The sequence below is a fragment of the Perognathus longimembris genome, chromosome 1 (assembly GCF_023159225.1).
Source record: "Perognathus longimembris pacificus isolate PPM17 chromosome 1, ASM2315922v1, whole genome shotgun sequence".
Taxonomy (NCBI): domain Eukaryota; kingdom Metazoa; phylum Chordata; class Mammalia; order Rodentia; family Heteromyidae; genus Perognathus; species Perognathus longimembris.
In genome coordinates this window covers 156,281,019-156,296,293 of record NC_063161.1, presented here as the reverse complement: position 1 = coordinate 156,296,293, position 15,275 = coordinate 156,281,019, and the positions used below count along the sequence as shown (strand labels likewise).

The 15,275-nt window shown below is 52.4% G+C and overlaps 1 protein-coding gene across 1 annotated transcript in view; it reads left to right on the top strand.

Annotated features, from left to right (window-relative positions):
- The window catches only part of Eng (endoglin), a 30,775-nt gene that overhangs the window by 3,004 nt on the left and 12,496 nt on the right, over positions 1–15,275 (top strand). Inside the window, 1 exon segment of the mRNA XM_048343490.1 lies at positions 5,007–5,158. Coding sequence (XP_048199447.1) covers positions 5,007–5,158 — 152 coding nt within the window.

Below are 15,275 nucleotides of genomic sequence, written 5' to 3'. Positions count from 1 at the left end.
CTCAAGTGGTAGAGCATCAGCTAGGAGCAAGAAAGCTGTGATTATGAGTTTAAACTCCAGAGCCACCCAAACAAACAAACAAAAAGGCATATGAAAATTGAAAGAACAATTTAACTATATATTTGCCTTACCTTCAATGAAAATAGACAACAGAGAACTGGGAGTATAGCTCAGTGGCAGAATACATGCTTAGCATGTATGTACAAGGCCCTGGGTTCAATCCCCAGAAAGGTTAGTAGTTTGTAGGTTGCTTACTTGTCTTTGTCCCACTTCTTTGTTTTTTGTTTTGTTCTGTTTTTTGCCAGTCCTGGGCCTTGAACTCAGGGCCTGAGCACTCTCCCTGGCTCCTTTCTTTTTTAGCACTCGGCCACTTGAGCCACAGCACCACTTCTGGCTGTTTTCTATATATGTGATGCTGGGGAATTGAACCCAGGGCTTCATGTATACGAGGCGAGCACTCTACCACTAGGCCAAATCCCCAGCCCCTGTCCCACTTGTTAAGGTAATTTTAATCAAGGCAGATCCTGTGTTCTGTGTTCCCTTGAAGACTCAATAGCTATTGTAGTCCTCTTGTGGAACATTCTCTCCCTTCTATGTGCCATCATTGGTCACTTTTTTTTTTTTTTTTTGGCCAGTCCTGGGCCTTGGACTCAGGGCCTGAGCACCATGCCTGGCTTCTTTTTGCTCAAGGCTAGCACTCTACCACTTGAGCCACAGCGCCACTTCTGGCCATTTTCTATATATGTGGTGCTGGGGAATTGAATCCAGGGCCTCATGTATATGAGGCAGGCGCTCTTGCCACTAGGCCATATTCCCAGCCCCTATGTGCCATCATTGGAATAACGACACCCCCATTGTTGAACATTTAGGTGCTTTCCCCTTTTGTTCTGGTTATAAATACCACCTCAACGCACGTTTTTAAAGCACGCACCTTTTCCTGTATGTTGGCTTATTTCATTTGGAGACAGTCCCAGAAGCAGGAGGAGCTGGGCCTCATGGCCTTGCTGGGTGGCTAGGATTCAAGAGTTCCTTGAGGGAGGTAGATATCATTGCCTGAGGATAGGCAGAGGTGTAATTTGGAGCCCTTATGTTGCCTACTACCTGGGTGGAGGTCTAGGACTCCCTGCAGGGGGGCTGGTGCACAGAGCCAGCGCCACAAACACCCCAGCAATGAGGCCGTATTCCAGGTGGTTTCTCATCGGCCAGGTAGAAAAAAGATGGGTCAAGGGCCATGGTGGCCAGTAGAGGGTGAGGTCCCAGGGTCAATGGGGTCATGCATGAAGATTCTCCCTCATCTCAACTAGACAGACGGTGACACGAAGACTCAGAGGCACAGAGGGACTTGCTCTGGGTCACATCTGGGTCAGTGCTGGGCCCTTGGAGGACAGGCCTGGTGCATGTGTGCTGGGGCCTTTGGACAGATCTAGGTAAACAACTAGGGCTTGAGCCACGGGCCTGACCTCTGCACAAGCGCAAGGGAGGTGACAACGCCTTCCCATGGCCTGATCTCACCCCAGGAGTTGACCCTCAGTCCCAGAATAGGTGAAATACTTGACACAAGTCCTCCTGCAGGTCAGAGCCGGGGTGCTATCCCTTAGCGTTTTCGCTTAAGGTAGTGCTCTACCTCTTGAGCCACAGCTCCACTCCTGGCTTTTTTGACGACTAATTAAGAGATAAGAGTCTCCCAGACTTTCCTCCCTAGGCTGGTTCTGAACCGTGATTCTCAGATCCCACCCTGCTGAGTGAGCAGCTAGGATTACAGGCATGAGCCACTGATTCCTAGGAGATGCCTGAACTTGACAACTCCACCTTCGGCTACAGATGATCAGCTTGACCCAGTGGGTTCTGGGAAGCCATGGGAAAGACCAGGCGCAAGGGAGAATTGAGGCCCGGCTGGTGGCCTGACAGTGTGGTTTGTTTGTTGGGAGGTGAGAACTCGGCTGTTGTTGAAAGGAGTGGAGGGTGGCTGGGTGGTTTGTGGGTGACTGAAGAAGACTTTGCAGCAGAGAAGACTCTTGCCTTGGTGTCAGGAATTCTCAGACACTAGGTACAGAGCACCCACAAGTGCTGACTGTGTGCTTGACATGGGTTACTGTATCAGACTGACTGCATCAGACAGACACACGGCCCAGAGATGGGTGATCTGCCACTGATTAGCTGGGAATCCTGGAGCCAACTCCTTAACCCCCCCTATCTCCCCTGTAAAATGGGTATAAAAACTGCTAACCTCTCTGGGCACCAGTGGCTCATGCCTGTGATCCTAGGTACTCAGGAGGCTGAGATCTGAGGATCATGGTTCAAAGCTAGCCTGGGCAGGAAAGTCCATGAGACTCTTATTTGCAATTAACCAGCAAGAAAAAGAAAAAAAGCGGGAAGGAGAGCTGTGGCTCAAGTGGTAAAGCGCCAGCTTTCGAGCCCCAGAACAAAACAAAACCCCAAATCTTGCAGTCGCTGGCATGCTCAGGGTGAGGCCCCGAGCCGTGGCTTTTGCTCCCCATCAGCAGTCATTGAAGAAGTTGAGCTGAGATTTGGTCCAGGACATCTGGCTTCTGGGGCCCAGGATGGTCCCAGGAGCGACTTGGCGGAGTCTGGGGAGTGGCTGTGCCCGGCTCCAGGGTCTCTCATTCTGGAGTCCCCAACACCCAGGCCCCCCAGTGGAGCCGCCTCCCACCGATCCCAGGAGACAGACCTCAGGCATTTCCCTTGGTGCCAGTGGATTGTTTTCAGCTGGCCTGGGCCCACCTCGGGCTCTGGGAGACAGGCCCAGGCGTCACACTCCCTCCTGTCTCCCCATTCTCGTCTAAGGGGTGGGGGCAGCCAGGATTCGAAAAGGCCCCAAAATAAATGGACCTCTTATCTGATCTCCCAGCCTGGCCTGTTATCTGATCATTACATAATGGCTGGGCCTGTGGCCTCTCCCCCTGGCTGACGGCATGGAGGAGGTGGCCCCAGGCCGCCTGGCGATCAGGGAGGAACTGGGGTTCCTGAAAGTCTGGGGAGGGGGCAGGGAAAGTCTGAAGGGAAGAAGGGAGGTGCTACACTAAGTCCCAAACCAGACCCTGGGTCCTGTAAGGGAGAAGGGTCTAAGACCCAGCCGGTCAGCCATGGTGTACCTTGTCTGTCCCAGCCTCAGTCTCCCCGTTTGCATAGGAGGTGACTTAGGTGAAGTAACACCCCAGGAGCCAATGCTTAAGAACCAGGGGTGAAGGGGTGAGTTGGAGGGAATGAAATAGCAGGAGAGGGCAATACCCCTTATCTATTGGGGTGAGGGGAACCCCAGTGACCTCCCTCACAAAAGACCCTCACTGGAGGCTGTCCCTGTCCACAGCTTCACCCCAACATTTGGGCAGTCAGTTCCACAATGACTGAGGGCCATGAGGTAACCCTGAGAAGTGTCATAGGACCTGGAAGGGTTATGTGGCCTCTGGTCTTTATTATTATTATTATTATTTGGTGCTGATACTGGGGCTTGAATTCAGGACCCAGGCATCGCTATGCCTTCGCATTTTTGCTGAAGGCTGGTGCTCACCACTTGAGCCACAGCTCTACTTCCTGCTTTTTTGGTGGTTAATTGGAGATAAGAATCTCAGATTTCCCTACGCAAGCTGGCTTTGAACCTTGATCCTCAGATCTCAGCCTCTGGAATAGCTAGGATGACAGACGTAAGCCACCGGCGCCCAGCTGGCTTCTATGCTTCTTGTCATTCTAAGTAATAAAGTCTCAAGTTGTTCCTCAAAGTTACACATAGGAACTGCATCTCAGGCATCAGGTCTGGGATTCAGAGCCGGATTGTCCTGGCTTCAGGGCCCTTAAACATCATATAGCCCTGACACCGTCGCCAGCATGGCTCAGCATCAGACGGGGGCCCCCCTAGTGGCCGAATGTCCTTGTCCTGCTCTTCATCCAGTCACCAGCCAGAGGCCAGTGTTGTCATGGCAAAGGGCCGCCATCTTCCATCCTTCTCTGACTTCTAATGGTCTGAGCCCAGCAAGTTGTGGAAAGGTAGGGAAGGAGGCCGGCCGGGTGAGGCTACAGACAGACAGACAGACAGACAGCCCGGGGTGCGGGAGGAAGCTGCCTGCCCCCTGCTCTGGCCGGCGGCGTCAGCTGGCCGCGAAGCCACGCCCTCCTCGCCCCATCTTTGATCTCCAAGAAAACAGGAAGTGAGCGCGACAAGATGGAGACACAAACTTCCAAACAGTCTCCCCTTCTCGGTCCTCTTTCCCTCCCCCAGAGCCCCCCTTCCTCCAGCACATTCCTTAGGACGAGGTGTAGGGGGCCTCATTTCCTCTTCCTCCTTTGCTGGGTCACGGTGACATTCCATTCCTTTCCCTCAGGACCTGTGCGTTTCCGCCCCCCCCCCCCCACTTCCCTCCCCAGCTGCAGGCTCCAGAGGCAGCCGATCCACCTTCTTCCAATCTGGGTGACCTCGGAGCTCTCCCTGTCACCTGGGCTCAGATGACTCCCAACCAGTCCTCCCAGTGCCACCCCTGAGGCTGAGAGGAGACACTCGGCCTCCTCACCCGAGCTCACCTTCCTTGAGTCTTGGATCTCCATGTGCCTCCCGCCACATAGTCACAGGGAAGAGCGTGGACTTCAGATCAGATACACGAGGTCTTTGTAGCATAAGGATACCCCACGCAAGATTTGGGATATCTTTATACACTAAAAAGTTCTTCAAGCTGGGCGTTGGTGGCTCATGCCTGCAATCCTGGCTAATTGTGGGTTTGAAGCCAGCCAGGGCAGGAGAGTCCACGAGAGTCTTTTCTCCGAGTAACCAGCCAAAAGCTTGAAAGTATGGCTCCAGCGGTAGAGCTCCAGCCTTTATCAGCAGAGCTAAGCAAGAGCAGAGGCCCTGAGTTCAAGCCCTAGTATTGGCACAAGAAAAGCTTACACTTGATCAGAGGATTGCCACCTGAACAAGTACTAAATACTCAGTTCTTTACCCCGCTCACCGCGTCATGACTCGTTCTTAGCTGACACTTTCTCCTCTTCTTCTCCAACAGGTCTTGCAGAAAAAGTCCATTGTGATCTACAGCCTGTGGACCCCAAGAGGGGCGAGGTGACATTTACCACCAGCCAGGTCCCGCAGGGCTGTGTGGCTCAGGTTCCCGATGGGGTCCTTGAAGTCCACGTCCTCTTCCTGGAATTCTCAAACGTGAGTGCCCTGGCAGAGGTCAGGCGGGACCCCAGAGGCATCTCCGGGGCCTTGGGATGAGGGGTGCCTACCCGTGGCCTCCCCTGCAACAGCGGGCAAGGCTTCAATAGGGCTTTGCCGGGGTGTCATGGGGGTGTCATTTCTGAGGGCGGGGGCAATTTTCTGGAGACAAGCAGAAGAGGGCAGGGACTGGCTGTCACCCGAGTGGAGAGTGTGCGCGGGTGGGCTGGCGCCTGTGCCCTTCTCAGGAGGGGGGTCCAACCAGCTCCGGGGAGAGCTGGGCTCCACTTGCGGTCGCTGGACTGTCCCCATCAGGTATGTGGGACTGTGCTCACACCAGTGGCTCACAGCAGTAATCCTAGCTACTTGTGAGACTGAGAGATGGGGATCATGGTTCAAAGACAACCTGGGCTTTGAAAGGAAAGTCTGGGACACTCTTATCTCCAATTAACCAATAAATAGCCAGAAGGGGGTGGGGACTGTGGCTCAGGTGGTAGAGCACCAGTCTTGAGTGAAAAACTAAGAGACAGTGCCCAGGCCCTGAATTCAAGTACCAGTGTACACACACACACACACACACACACACACACACACACACACACGACTTTAAAGCCATCAGGGCCAGCCTAGAGCTTGGGTCTCCAGGAGAGCACTCTGGAGACCTCCCTTTATCTTGTCTAAGTTCGTCTCTTATAGTAGCACATGTGTCAACGCTTAGGACCTCCAAGGTGCTGGCAGGGGCTTAGTATCTGCCAGACACAGAGCATCTTTGAGGGAGTAAGCTTTGCAAGGGCCAATCTGCCAGCATCTGCTTATTATCCCCACTTCTCAGAGGAGGAAACTGAGGCTGGCCTTGGGGGGGTGGGGAGGGTGAAGGCCGGAGTTCACATCCAATTCTCCTCAGGACTTCAGGTTCTCCGGGGAATCTCAGCGCTCAGGTGGCGCTGGTCTCCCTGGGCTGGAAGCTATACCTGGCTGATGTATTCTTTCGTCCTTTGAGTGATTTATCAGACTCGACAGGGTAGACAGTGGCCAACCTGCCCCCAAAACTGTTGAGCTGCCTTGGCGTTTGTGCGGTGATAAGAAGGCGCCCAGACCACCAGTATCGGGGGGCCCTGCTCCCCACCTCCCTCCCTGCCATGGTGACTGTGGGTTCTGATAATTCCAAAGTTTCAGAGGGCGCCAAACACATTTTAGGTTGCATGTACAGGCATTGTAATTTGTTTTTTAATTGGCTAATGATTTGGAAAATAAGATTGCTTTCTGTAAGTTCTTCTTGTTGACTCTGATGTGTGGGTCCTGCCCCTCTTCTGAGTAACTGGGTTCTCCAGACCCTGATCACCCAACAGCCGGTCAAAGGACAGCTCCCGCCCTGAGTTCAGGTCTATGGGAGACAGGTGTGCAGACAGGAAGACTGCCGTGTTATCAAGGATGCCCACACAGGGCAAGGTACGCCTGCGGCTACGGGACTGGGCAGGGCCTCTGGAGGAAGCCACGCAAAGGTCTGCCAGGACCTCAGCCGGTGGTGGGAAGAGCAGAGAACTGGCCACTGTGGGAGCCAGCCTTGCTGGGGCTCGGCGCGTGGTAGCTTGCGACTCACCTCAGATTAGGGCCAAGAGACAGAAAAGGCCTGGCTCTATCTACAGGCAACGACAGCCACTGAGGAGTGCGTGTGTGTGTGTGTGTGTGTGTGTGTGTGTGTGTGTGTGTGTGTGTCCTCATGCACATACGTACACGTGTGTCTGTACTGGGGCTTGGACTCAGGCACTCATGCTCTTGCTTGGCTTTTCCCCTTAGCATTGACATCCTACCACTTGAGCCATACTTCTACTCCTGGTTGTTGTTTCTTGTTGTTGTTGTTGTTGTTTGCTGGTAATTGGAAATGAGTGTCTTAAATGAGTCTGTCCAGGCTGGCTTTGAATTGCGGCATTGAGATTCTCCAGTCTCAGCCTCCCAAGTAGCTGGATTTACAAGCATGAGAACCAGTGCCGTGTCAGTACCCTCTAGTCCAAGGATTCTCGAATTCATGACAACAGTATCTCCCTTGTCCTCCCCTGAGAACTCAGTTTGCAGAGCACACAGCTTTTAATTCAAAGCCAGGCACCGAGGTCCTGGAACGCACGATGCATTTGAGGAGGGGGTAGGGAATGCTGGAGCCCAGGAGATCCAGGATCTAATCCTGGATCTGTCACTGGCCAGCACCTTGCTTAGTGGCTGGTATGCAGAAGGGGGACCCCGCCCCCCACATCTTTCTTGGGTCAGGAGCTCATGAAGAATTTTGGAGCAGCAGAGTTGGGCCCAGGCCCTGGCACCTATCAAACAACAGTGAATGCATGCATAGCTGAAAGCGTTACCGTGTGACCAGGATGCAAGGATTTGAAACAAGGGGCTAGCTAAGCACTGTGGTGCATTCCTGTAGTCCTGGATACTCAGAACAATGAGGCAAGGGGATCATTTGAATCCAAGGGTTACTACATTGCTCCATGTGGGCAACATAGTTAAAACCCTGTCTCAAAACAAAATAAATCAAAGCAACAATGTGTGTGTGTGTGTGTGTGAGAGAGAGAGAGAGAGAGAGAGAGAGAGAGAGAGAGAGAGAGAGAGAGAAAGAGAGAGCGTGCACTCATGTCCTGAAGCCAGACAGTCCTCCAACTGAACCTTGGCTAACCTCTCCTTTGTTTTTTCTTTTTGTGCTCGTATTAGAGCTTGAACTCATGACCTCACGCTCTTGCTCTTGGCTTGCTTTCTCAGTTGGCACTCTACCACTAAAACCATTCCTCCAACCTGAAGTTTTACTGGTTCACTAGAGATGAGGTTTCACAGACTTTTCGGCTGGAACTGACTTAAAATAGTAATCCTCCAATTTCAGCCTCTTGAGTAGCTGGGATTAAGGATTAAGGAGCCATGTAGTCTGGCCTGGACTAACTTCTTAAGGTTACATCCCCTTGGGTCACCTATCCAAACCTTAGTCTTCCCATGGGAAACACAAAGACCATGATAATAGTTCCGACCTCCCAGGGTTGTTGAGAGATTCCTGTGGGACCAGGCCTGTGCCAGTCCTGGTCTGGGTGCTATCTCAGAGATTGATTTTGCTCAAGACTAGCACTCTACCACTTGAGCCACAGTGCTACTTCCAGCTTTTTCTGAGTGGTTTATTGGAGAAAAGAATCTTACAGACTTCCCTGCCCAGGATGGCTTCAAACTGTGATCATTAGATCTCAGCCTCCTAAGTAGCTAGCTTACAGGCATGAGCCATCAATGCCCAGTTTTTTATTTGTTCATTTTTTTTACAGTCCTGAGACTTGAACTCAGGGCCTGAGCACTGTCCCTGAGCCTCTCTGTGTTCAAGGCTAGTGCTCTAGCACTACTTCTAGCTTTTACTGAGTAGTTTATCAGAGATAGGAGTCTTGGGCTGGCTTTGAGCAACAATCCTCAGATATTAGATTCCTGTGTGGCTAGGATCACAGATGTGAGCCACCAACATCCAGCTTGTTTTTTTAATGCAAGGACTGGCACTGGAACTCAGGGCTTGGGCTTGTCCCTTAGCTTTTTCATTCAATGCTGGTGCACTCTCTATCATATGAGCCACAGTTCCATTCCAGCTTTTAGTGGTTAACTGGAAGTAAGAGTCTCACTAGACTTTCCTGCCCAGGCTGGCTTCGAATTTGTGATCCTCAGATCTCAGCCTCCTGAATAACTAGGATAACTAAGATGTGAGCTACCAGTACCTGTCCATCGGCAAAATTCTGAGCGCAGAGCCTGGCCAGAGCAAAGTCTCCAGGAACAGCAGCTGTGGTGATTGTTGCTCTTGGTGTCGCTGGACTCCATTTCTCACCTGTAAATACCAGCATTCAGCATATCAGCCGACTTGTTCGGATCTCAAAGGTGACCCCTCTAATAAAGATGGCACAGATCCATCTTCAGCCTCATGGAGCTCAGCTGCCCCCCATGAATGGGCTTGGCCCACTTGTCCCACAGTCACGCCCAAGATCCTGCCCTTTGGCCTTGGTGCTGTGGAGCCTGGAGTGTCCCTGGGGGGCACCTTGCTCTCCTAGAAGCCCCAAGAAGGGCTAGGAATATGGCCTAGTGGAAAGAGTGCTTGCATCGTATACATGAAGCCCTGGGTTCGATTCCTCAGCACCACATAAACAGAAAAAGCCGGAAGTGGCGCTGTGGCTCAAGTGGTAGAGTGCTAACCTTGAGCAAAAAAAGAAGCTAGGGACAGTGCTCAGACCCTGAGTTCAAGTCCCAGGACTGGCAAAAAAAAAAAAGCCCCAAGAAGAAGGTTTGTGGGCCAACAGTCCCCCCCCTGCCAGCCCTTGCCAGATGCTTGATCTGTGCCTGCCCTGGGGTAGGCATGGAGGATGCAGGCGGCAGAAGCAGGCCCTGTCCTTGAGCCATGCATGGGCCAGGGAAGGGGTCATCAGCATCCTTGCACTTAACTGGCCATAGGATGGGGGTGGGGGCAAGAGCTGGATGTGGACAGAAGGGGCATTAGGGTAAAGGCTCTGTGTTTAGCCGGAGTGTGGGGTCAGGGGCATCAGGCCAAGAGCACTGCATGTACAAAGGCCCGGAGCCAGGAGCGTGGGCACGCTGTCTCCGCAGCCTGCCTGGTCCCTCCTGACCTACGGCTGCCTTCGTCAGGCCCTGGCACAGAGAGATGGCTTTCCCATCCTTCCCTGTGTGGCCTCAGAACTCGCCGATTTCCTGTGGGTGGTGGCCACCAAAATCCCCGTGGAAGCTCTGTGTGTGTGTGTGTGTGTGTGTGTGTGTCTGCGCGTGCGCGCATGCCCTGAGGTGGTTGGCAGGCACACACTGGTCGGGGGGGCTGCTGGACAGGGGCTTTATCGTGCCGGGTCCCTCAAGGGCAGGCCGGAGCCTGGATGCCGGGACGGAGCCCGAGGTCACATCCTGATCTTCAGAGACAGGAAACCGGCCTGGTGTCTCAGCAATTCCCGTCAAACTGACGACACAGGTCTCCTGTCTTCTTAACAAACCCCAGCAGCCAGGCCGGGTCAGCTGCTGATTCACCCCAGTCCTGGGGCAAACTCGGGAAACCCATGGAACCCCTAAGCAGAAGAGCTGCCCAGGTCCTAGCATGAACTCATGGCTGGCCAGGGGGAGGCAGACAGTGAGCCGTGGAGGCCCCTTGCCTCCCTCAGACTCTCCTGCGAGGCTAGGGAGGGGCTGTGGAAGGCAGGGTAGCCCTGAGACCCCGGCAAGGGGTCTGCACCCGACTCGCTCACCTGGAGCCCTGCCTCTCCACTCGGGATGGATGTCTACCCCTGCGTGCCTTGCCCACGTGGTGTCCAGCCTCCTCTCCTTCTTCTCCCAGCCTCTAGAGGGAGCACTTCCAGCCCATGCGGGCTCCCTTAGGCCCAAGGGTGGTAGAGTCTGTTGTCCTGGGAGCAGGTGTGGCAGAGCTTGGGCATCTGGACGGGCTGTCTACACTCAGACTTCCTTGCTGTTGCCTTGAAAGCAGAATGGAGAGAAGGGAGATGGTTGGAGCCAGTTCTGCCTTCTGGTCTTAGGCCTTCCAAATGAGGGGTGGGCTCGGGGAAGGGGCTGGAGCAGGGTCACATAGGCTACACAGGGGTTCAATCTGGCTCGCACCATCTCCCCAGTTTTCAGCTCTGAGTCAACCTGAAAATGGATATGGGATGGATGGACAGACAGATGGATAGATGAATAGCAGAAGGAAGAAAGGAAAGGAAGAGAAAGTATATATTATGAATATATATGGAATATATGTGAATATGTAAATATATACATATCTATTTATGTATATCTATACACATATATACATGCTTATGAGGATCCACTCTGTGTGTATATATGTGTATATACACACATATATGTATATAAACACATATACATACACACACAGAGTGGGTCCTCATAAGCAGGTAAATTGGATATATTGTTTGCCCCATTTTCCATATCAGTGTCACAGGCTTCTACTAGCTGACCCTGCATTTGAACCCAGGTTTGTCTTCCCATTGTGACTTTTTTTTTTTCCAGTCCTGGAGCTTGGACTCAGGGCCTGAGCGCTGTCCCTGGCTTCTTTTTGCTCAAGGCTAGCGCTCTACCGCTTGAGCCACAGCGCCACTTCCAGCTTTTTCTGTGTATGTGGTGCTGAGGAATCGAACCCGGGGCTTCACGCGTGCTAGGCAAGCGCTCTACCACTAGGCCGCATTCCCAGCCTCATGACCCTTCTTGTATATACTGAGACTGCAGGGTGGAAGGATGGAGGGCAGCCTCTGGGCTGGCCCTGGGTGGGTGGGGACTTCAGGCAGCCCCAAGACTCTAGAAGAATTGCTGGAAGCGACTTTCTATAAGTGGCTACTAGCACTTAGGGCCTCCTCACTGAAATCCCCCCTTCCCGCCACCAACCTTTGCGCCAACAATGGCATCCGTGGGACACTGGCACAAAAATAGAAATTGGATTTCCCACCCTGTGGCTCGGGGAAGGGGCTGGGGCAGGCCCCAGGCTGGCAGGGACAGAGGCAAGGGGCTGGCTAGGCTGCCTGGTCCTGGCTGGGTCCCAGAATCCCCAAGAGCCCATCCGGAAGACTAGGAGCCTGGGCTGGGGACAGGGAGGCCCCTAGGAGCCCCGGCTGGGGACAGGCAGGCGAGGGGAGGGAAAAAGGAAGTGTGTGTGTGTGTGTGTGTGTGTGTGTGTGTGTGTGTGTGTGTGTGTGTGTGTAAGACAGTGGGAGGGAAATGTTTGCTGTGGAAAGCCTGTCTAGGTTTTACTGTAATGAGTAGGCCACTACTCTCCAGCTTCCCGGAGTTTCCACACTGCTCACTTTCTATGCCATCCTAACTTGTGACTGACTACCTCAGCGCCCAACGTTCCCCGACTCTACTGGAAAGGTGTCAAGGTTTGTGAGTTCTGGGAACAGAGGAGTGTTCTGACATGTTTGACTCCTAAGATGACCTGGCCCTGACTTCTACTTCCTTTTCTTTTCTTCCTGTACCCAGAAATCTGCCTGATACTTGTGCCCAGCCCTGTATTAGCCCCGTTTCCCAGATGGGGAGAGTGAGGCGCAGAGGGACAGCAGCAGGATTGATGCACCGGGGCTTTTTCCTGTCTGCTCAGGGCTGGGCTGCTGCCTGCTGCCAGCCATGGCTGTCCAGGGAGGGTGGTGATAGTGTGTGTGTGTGTGTGTCTGTGTGTCTGTGTCTGTGTCTGTGTGTACTAGGGTTGAGGGTTTAAGCTCAGGGCTTCCAGCTTGGTTTTTTCACTCAAGGCTAGTTCTCTACACTTGAGCCACAGCTCTACTTCCCACTTTTTGGCGATTAAGTGGAGAGTAAAGGTGTCATGGACTTTTTTTTTTTCTTTTTGTCAGTCCTGGGGCTTGGACTCAGGGCCCGAGCACTGTCCCTGGCTTCTTTTTGCTCAAGGCTAGCACTCTACCTCTTGAGCCACAGCACCACTTTCTGGCCGTTTTCTATATATGTGGTGCTGGGGAATTGAACCCAGAGCTTCATGTATACGAGGCAAGCACTCTTGCCACTAGGCCATATTCCCAGCCCCATCAGGTGCTTTCCTGTCCAATCTAGCTTTGAACCTTGGTCCTTCGATCTCAGCCTCCTAAGAAGCTGGGATTAAAGCTATGAGCCATCTGCATCCAGCAAATATTGAATGGTATATACATTGTTTTGTTGGTGCTAGCCCTGGTGCTTAAACTCGGGGCCTCGCACGCTCTATTAGCGCCTTTCATTCAAGGCTGGCTGGTCAAACATTTGAGCCATACTTTCACTTCTGATGATAGTTCCTGGGCTTCAGCCTTCCAAAGCATGGGGCCGGTCTATGTTTCCTGTATGCACTGGAGGTTCTCTCCTTTAGTAAGGACAAAGAGCTGGTGCTGGAGCGGGGTGGGGAGCACCCAGGAGAGGAATTGGGAAGGGAGACAGTCTGGGAGAGAGCTGTCCCATGGTCAAGCCCTGGCTCATGTGCTCTGGACTCCGGGCTTTGCCACTCACCCTTGGTTCTCCCTATACCTTTAGATGCCCCTGTGTGACATGGGAGAATGCCCATCCTTGCTTTGCTTAGCTGGCACAGCTCTATGCTCAGCACGGGGCCAGGCTTGAATGAAGTTGTACGGTGAGAAATGGCTGATACACAATTGTGTTCCAACTGCTTTACTAAGGTGAAATGCACCCATTCACAGAGGACAGTTGGAAGAGTTTTGTGGACATACAGAATTGCACAGCCAGATTCCATTGTGTGTGCTAATAACTCACAATGTGGCCAGGGCAAGGACGCCAAGCCTGCCCCTCCTCCACACCACCCAGGGGAGCTGTGCTTTGCTTTGCTCAGTTTCAAGTAGCAATCATAACTATGAACTGAACTGTCCATTCTGGCTGGGCACTGGTGCTCATGCCTGTAATCCTAGCTACTTCTTAGAAGGCTGAGATCTGAGGATCAAGACTTAAAGTTAGCCTGGACAGGAAAGTTCATGAGACTTTTATTTCTAATTAACCTCCAAAAGCCTGTAATAGATCTGTGGGTCAAGTGGTAAAGTGCTAGCATTGAGGAAAAAGTGCTTACAGACAGTGCCTAGCCCTTGAGTTCAAGTCCCAGGAACAGCACAAAGGACCAAAAATGAGATACTATTTTTGCTGTGTGTGTGTGTGTGTGTGTGTGTGTGTGTGTGTGTGTGTCTTAAAGAGCACACCTTCATACAGAGAGGGGTTAGGGTGTCATTATTGAGTAATGGAAATATTTCTGAGCAGATTTTTCCAGGGACTGAAACACTGTCTCTGGCTTTGTGACATCGTTCCAGGAAGTGGCAAGGAGATGATTAGAAGCCTGATGCAAAAAACTTTCCACTGCTGTGTCCGTTGGAAATAGCTTCCCCTGTGTCATAGTTTAGAGGAGATGTCTGGGCTCGCAGTTTGGCTGCCAGCTTTGGGAGCTGCTGGGGCAGGGGCTGGAGCTGGGCTGGCTTTGAACTGTGAAGTAATCTTTCTTTCTTTCTTTCTTTCTTTCTTTCTTTCTTTCTTTCTTTCTTTCTTTCTCTCTTTCTCTCTTTCTCTCTCTCTCTCTCTCTTTCTCTCTCTCTCTCTCTCTCTCTCTCTCTCTCTCCCTCCCTCCCTCCCTCCCTCCCTCCTCCTCCTCCTCCTCCTCCTCCTCCTCCTCCTCCTCCTCCTCCTCCTCCTCCTCCTCCTCCTCTTCTTTGGTTGGTGGTGGGGCATGAACTCTGGGCTGGGACGCTGTCCCTGAGCTTTTTTGTTGCTGTTTTGCCAGTCCTGGGCTTGAACTCAGGGCCTGAGCATCGTCCCTGGCTTCTTTTTGCCCAAGGCTAGCAGTCTACCACTTGAGCCACAGTGCCACTTCTGGCTTTTTCTATATATGTGGTGCTGAGGAATCGAACCTAGGGCTTCGTGTATGCGAGGCAAGCACTCTACCACTAAGCCACATTCCCAGCCCCAGACGAGCAATCATTTTGGTGCTAAGAATGGAAGCCAGAGTCCCCTGTGTGCTAAACACCTGCTTCAGTGCTGAGCTGTACTCTCAGCCCTCAGGAGAACCAATGTGGATACCATGTGAGGGAGCCCGGTGGCCTCCAGGGGCACCCAGGGGAGGTTGGAAAAGGAAGGGCACCAATTCCGGGCATAAGGCACTGTCTGTTGTAGAGATACAGAAAGCACTGAAAAAACAACAACAAATCTTGCCAGAAGTGATGACTCCAGTGTCTGGAATCCCAGCTGAGGTGGAATGATCTCAAGTTCAAGGCTAGCTGGGGCTTCCTATGAAGCCCTATGAAGAAAAGAAGGAAGGAAGGAGGGAGGGATAGAAGGAAGGAGGGTGAGAGGAAAAAGACAGGAAGAAAAAGAAAGAGATTGATGGATAGTTGGATGGATAGATAGATAGATAGATAGATAGATAGATAGATAGATAGATAGATAGATCTCAGCCAAGTGTCTGTAATCCTAACAACCCAGGAGGCTGAGGTCTGAAGACAAGGATTAGATTTTGAAGCCAGCCTGAGCAGGAGGGATCCTGAGACTACTATCTCCAATTAGCCACCAAAAGGCTGGAAGTGAAGCTGTGGTTCAAGTGGTAAGGTGCCAGTCATCAGTGAAAATGCTAAGGGACAGTGCCCAG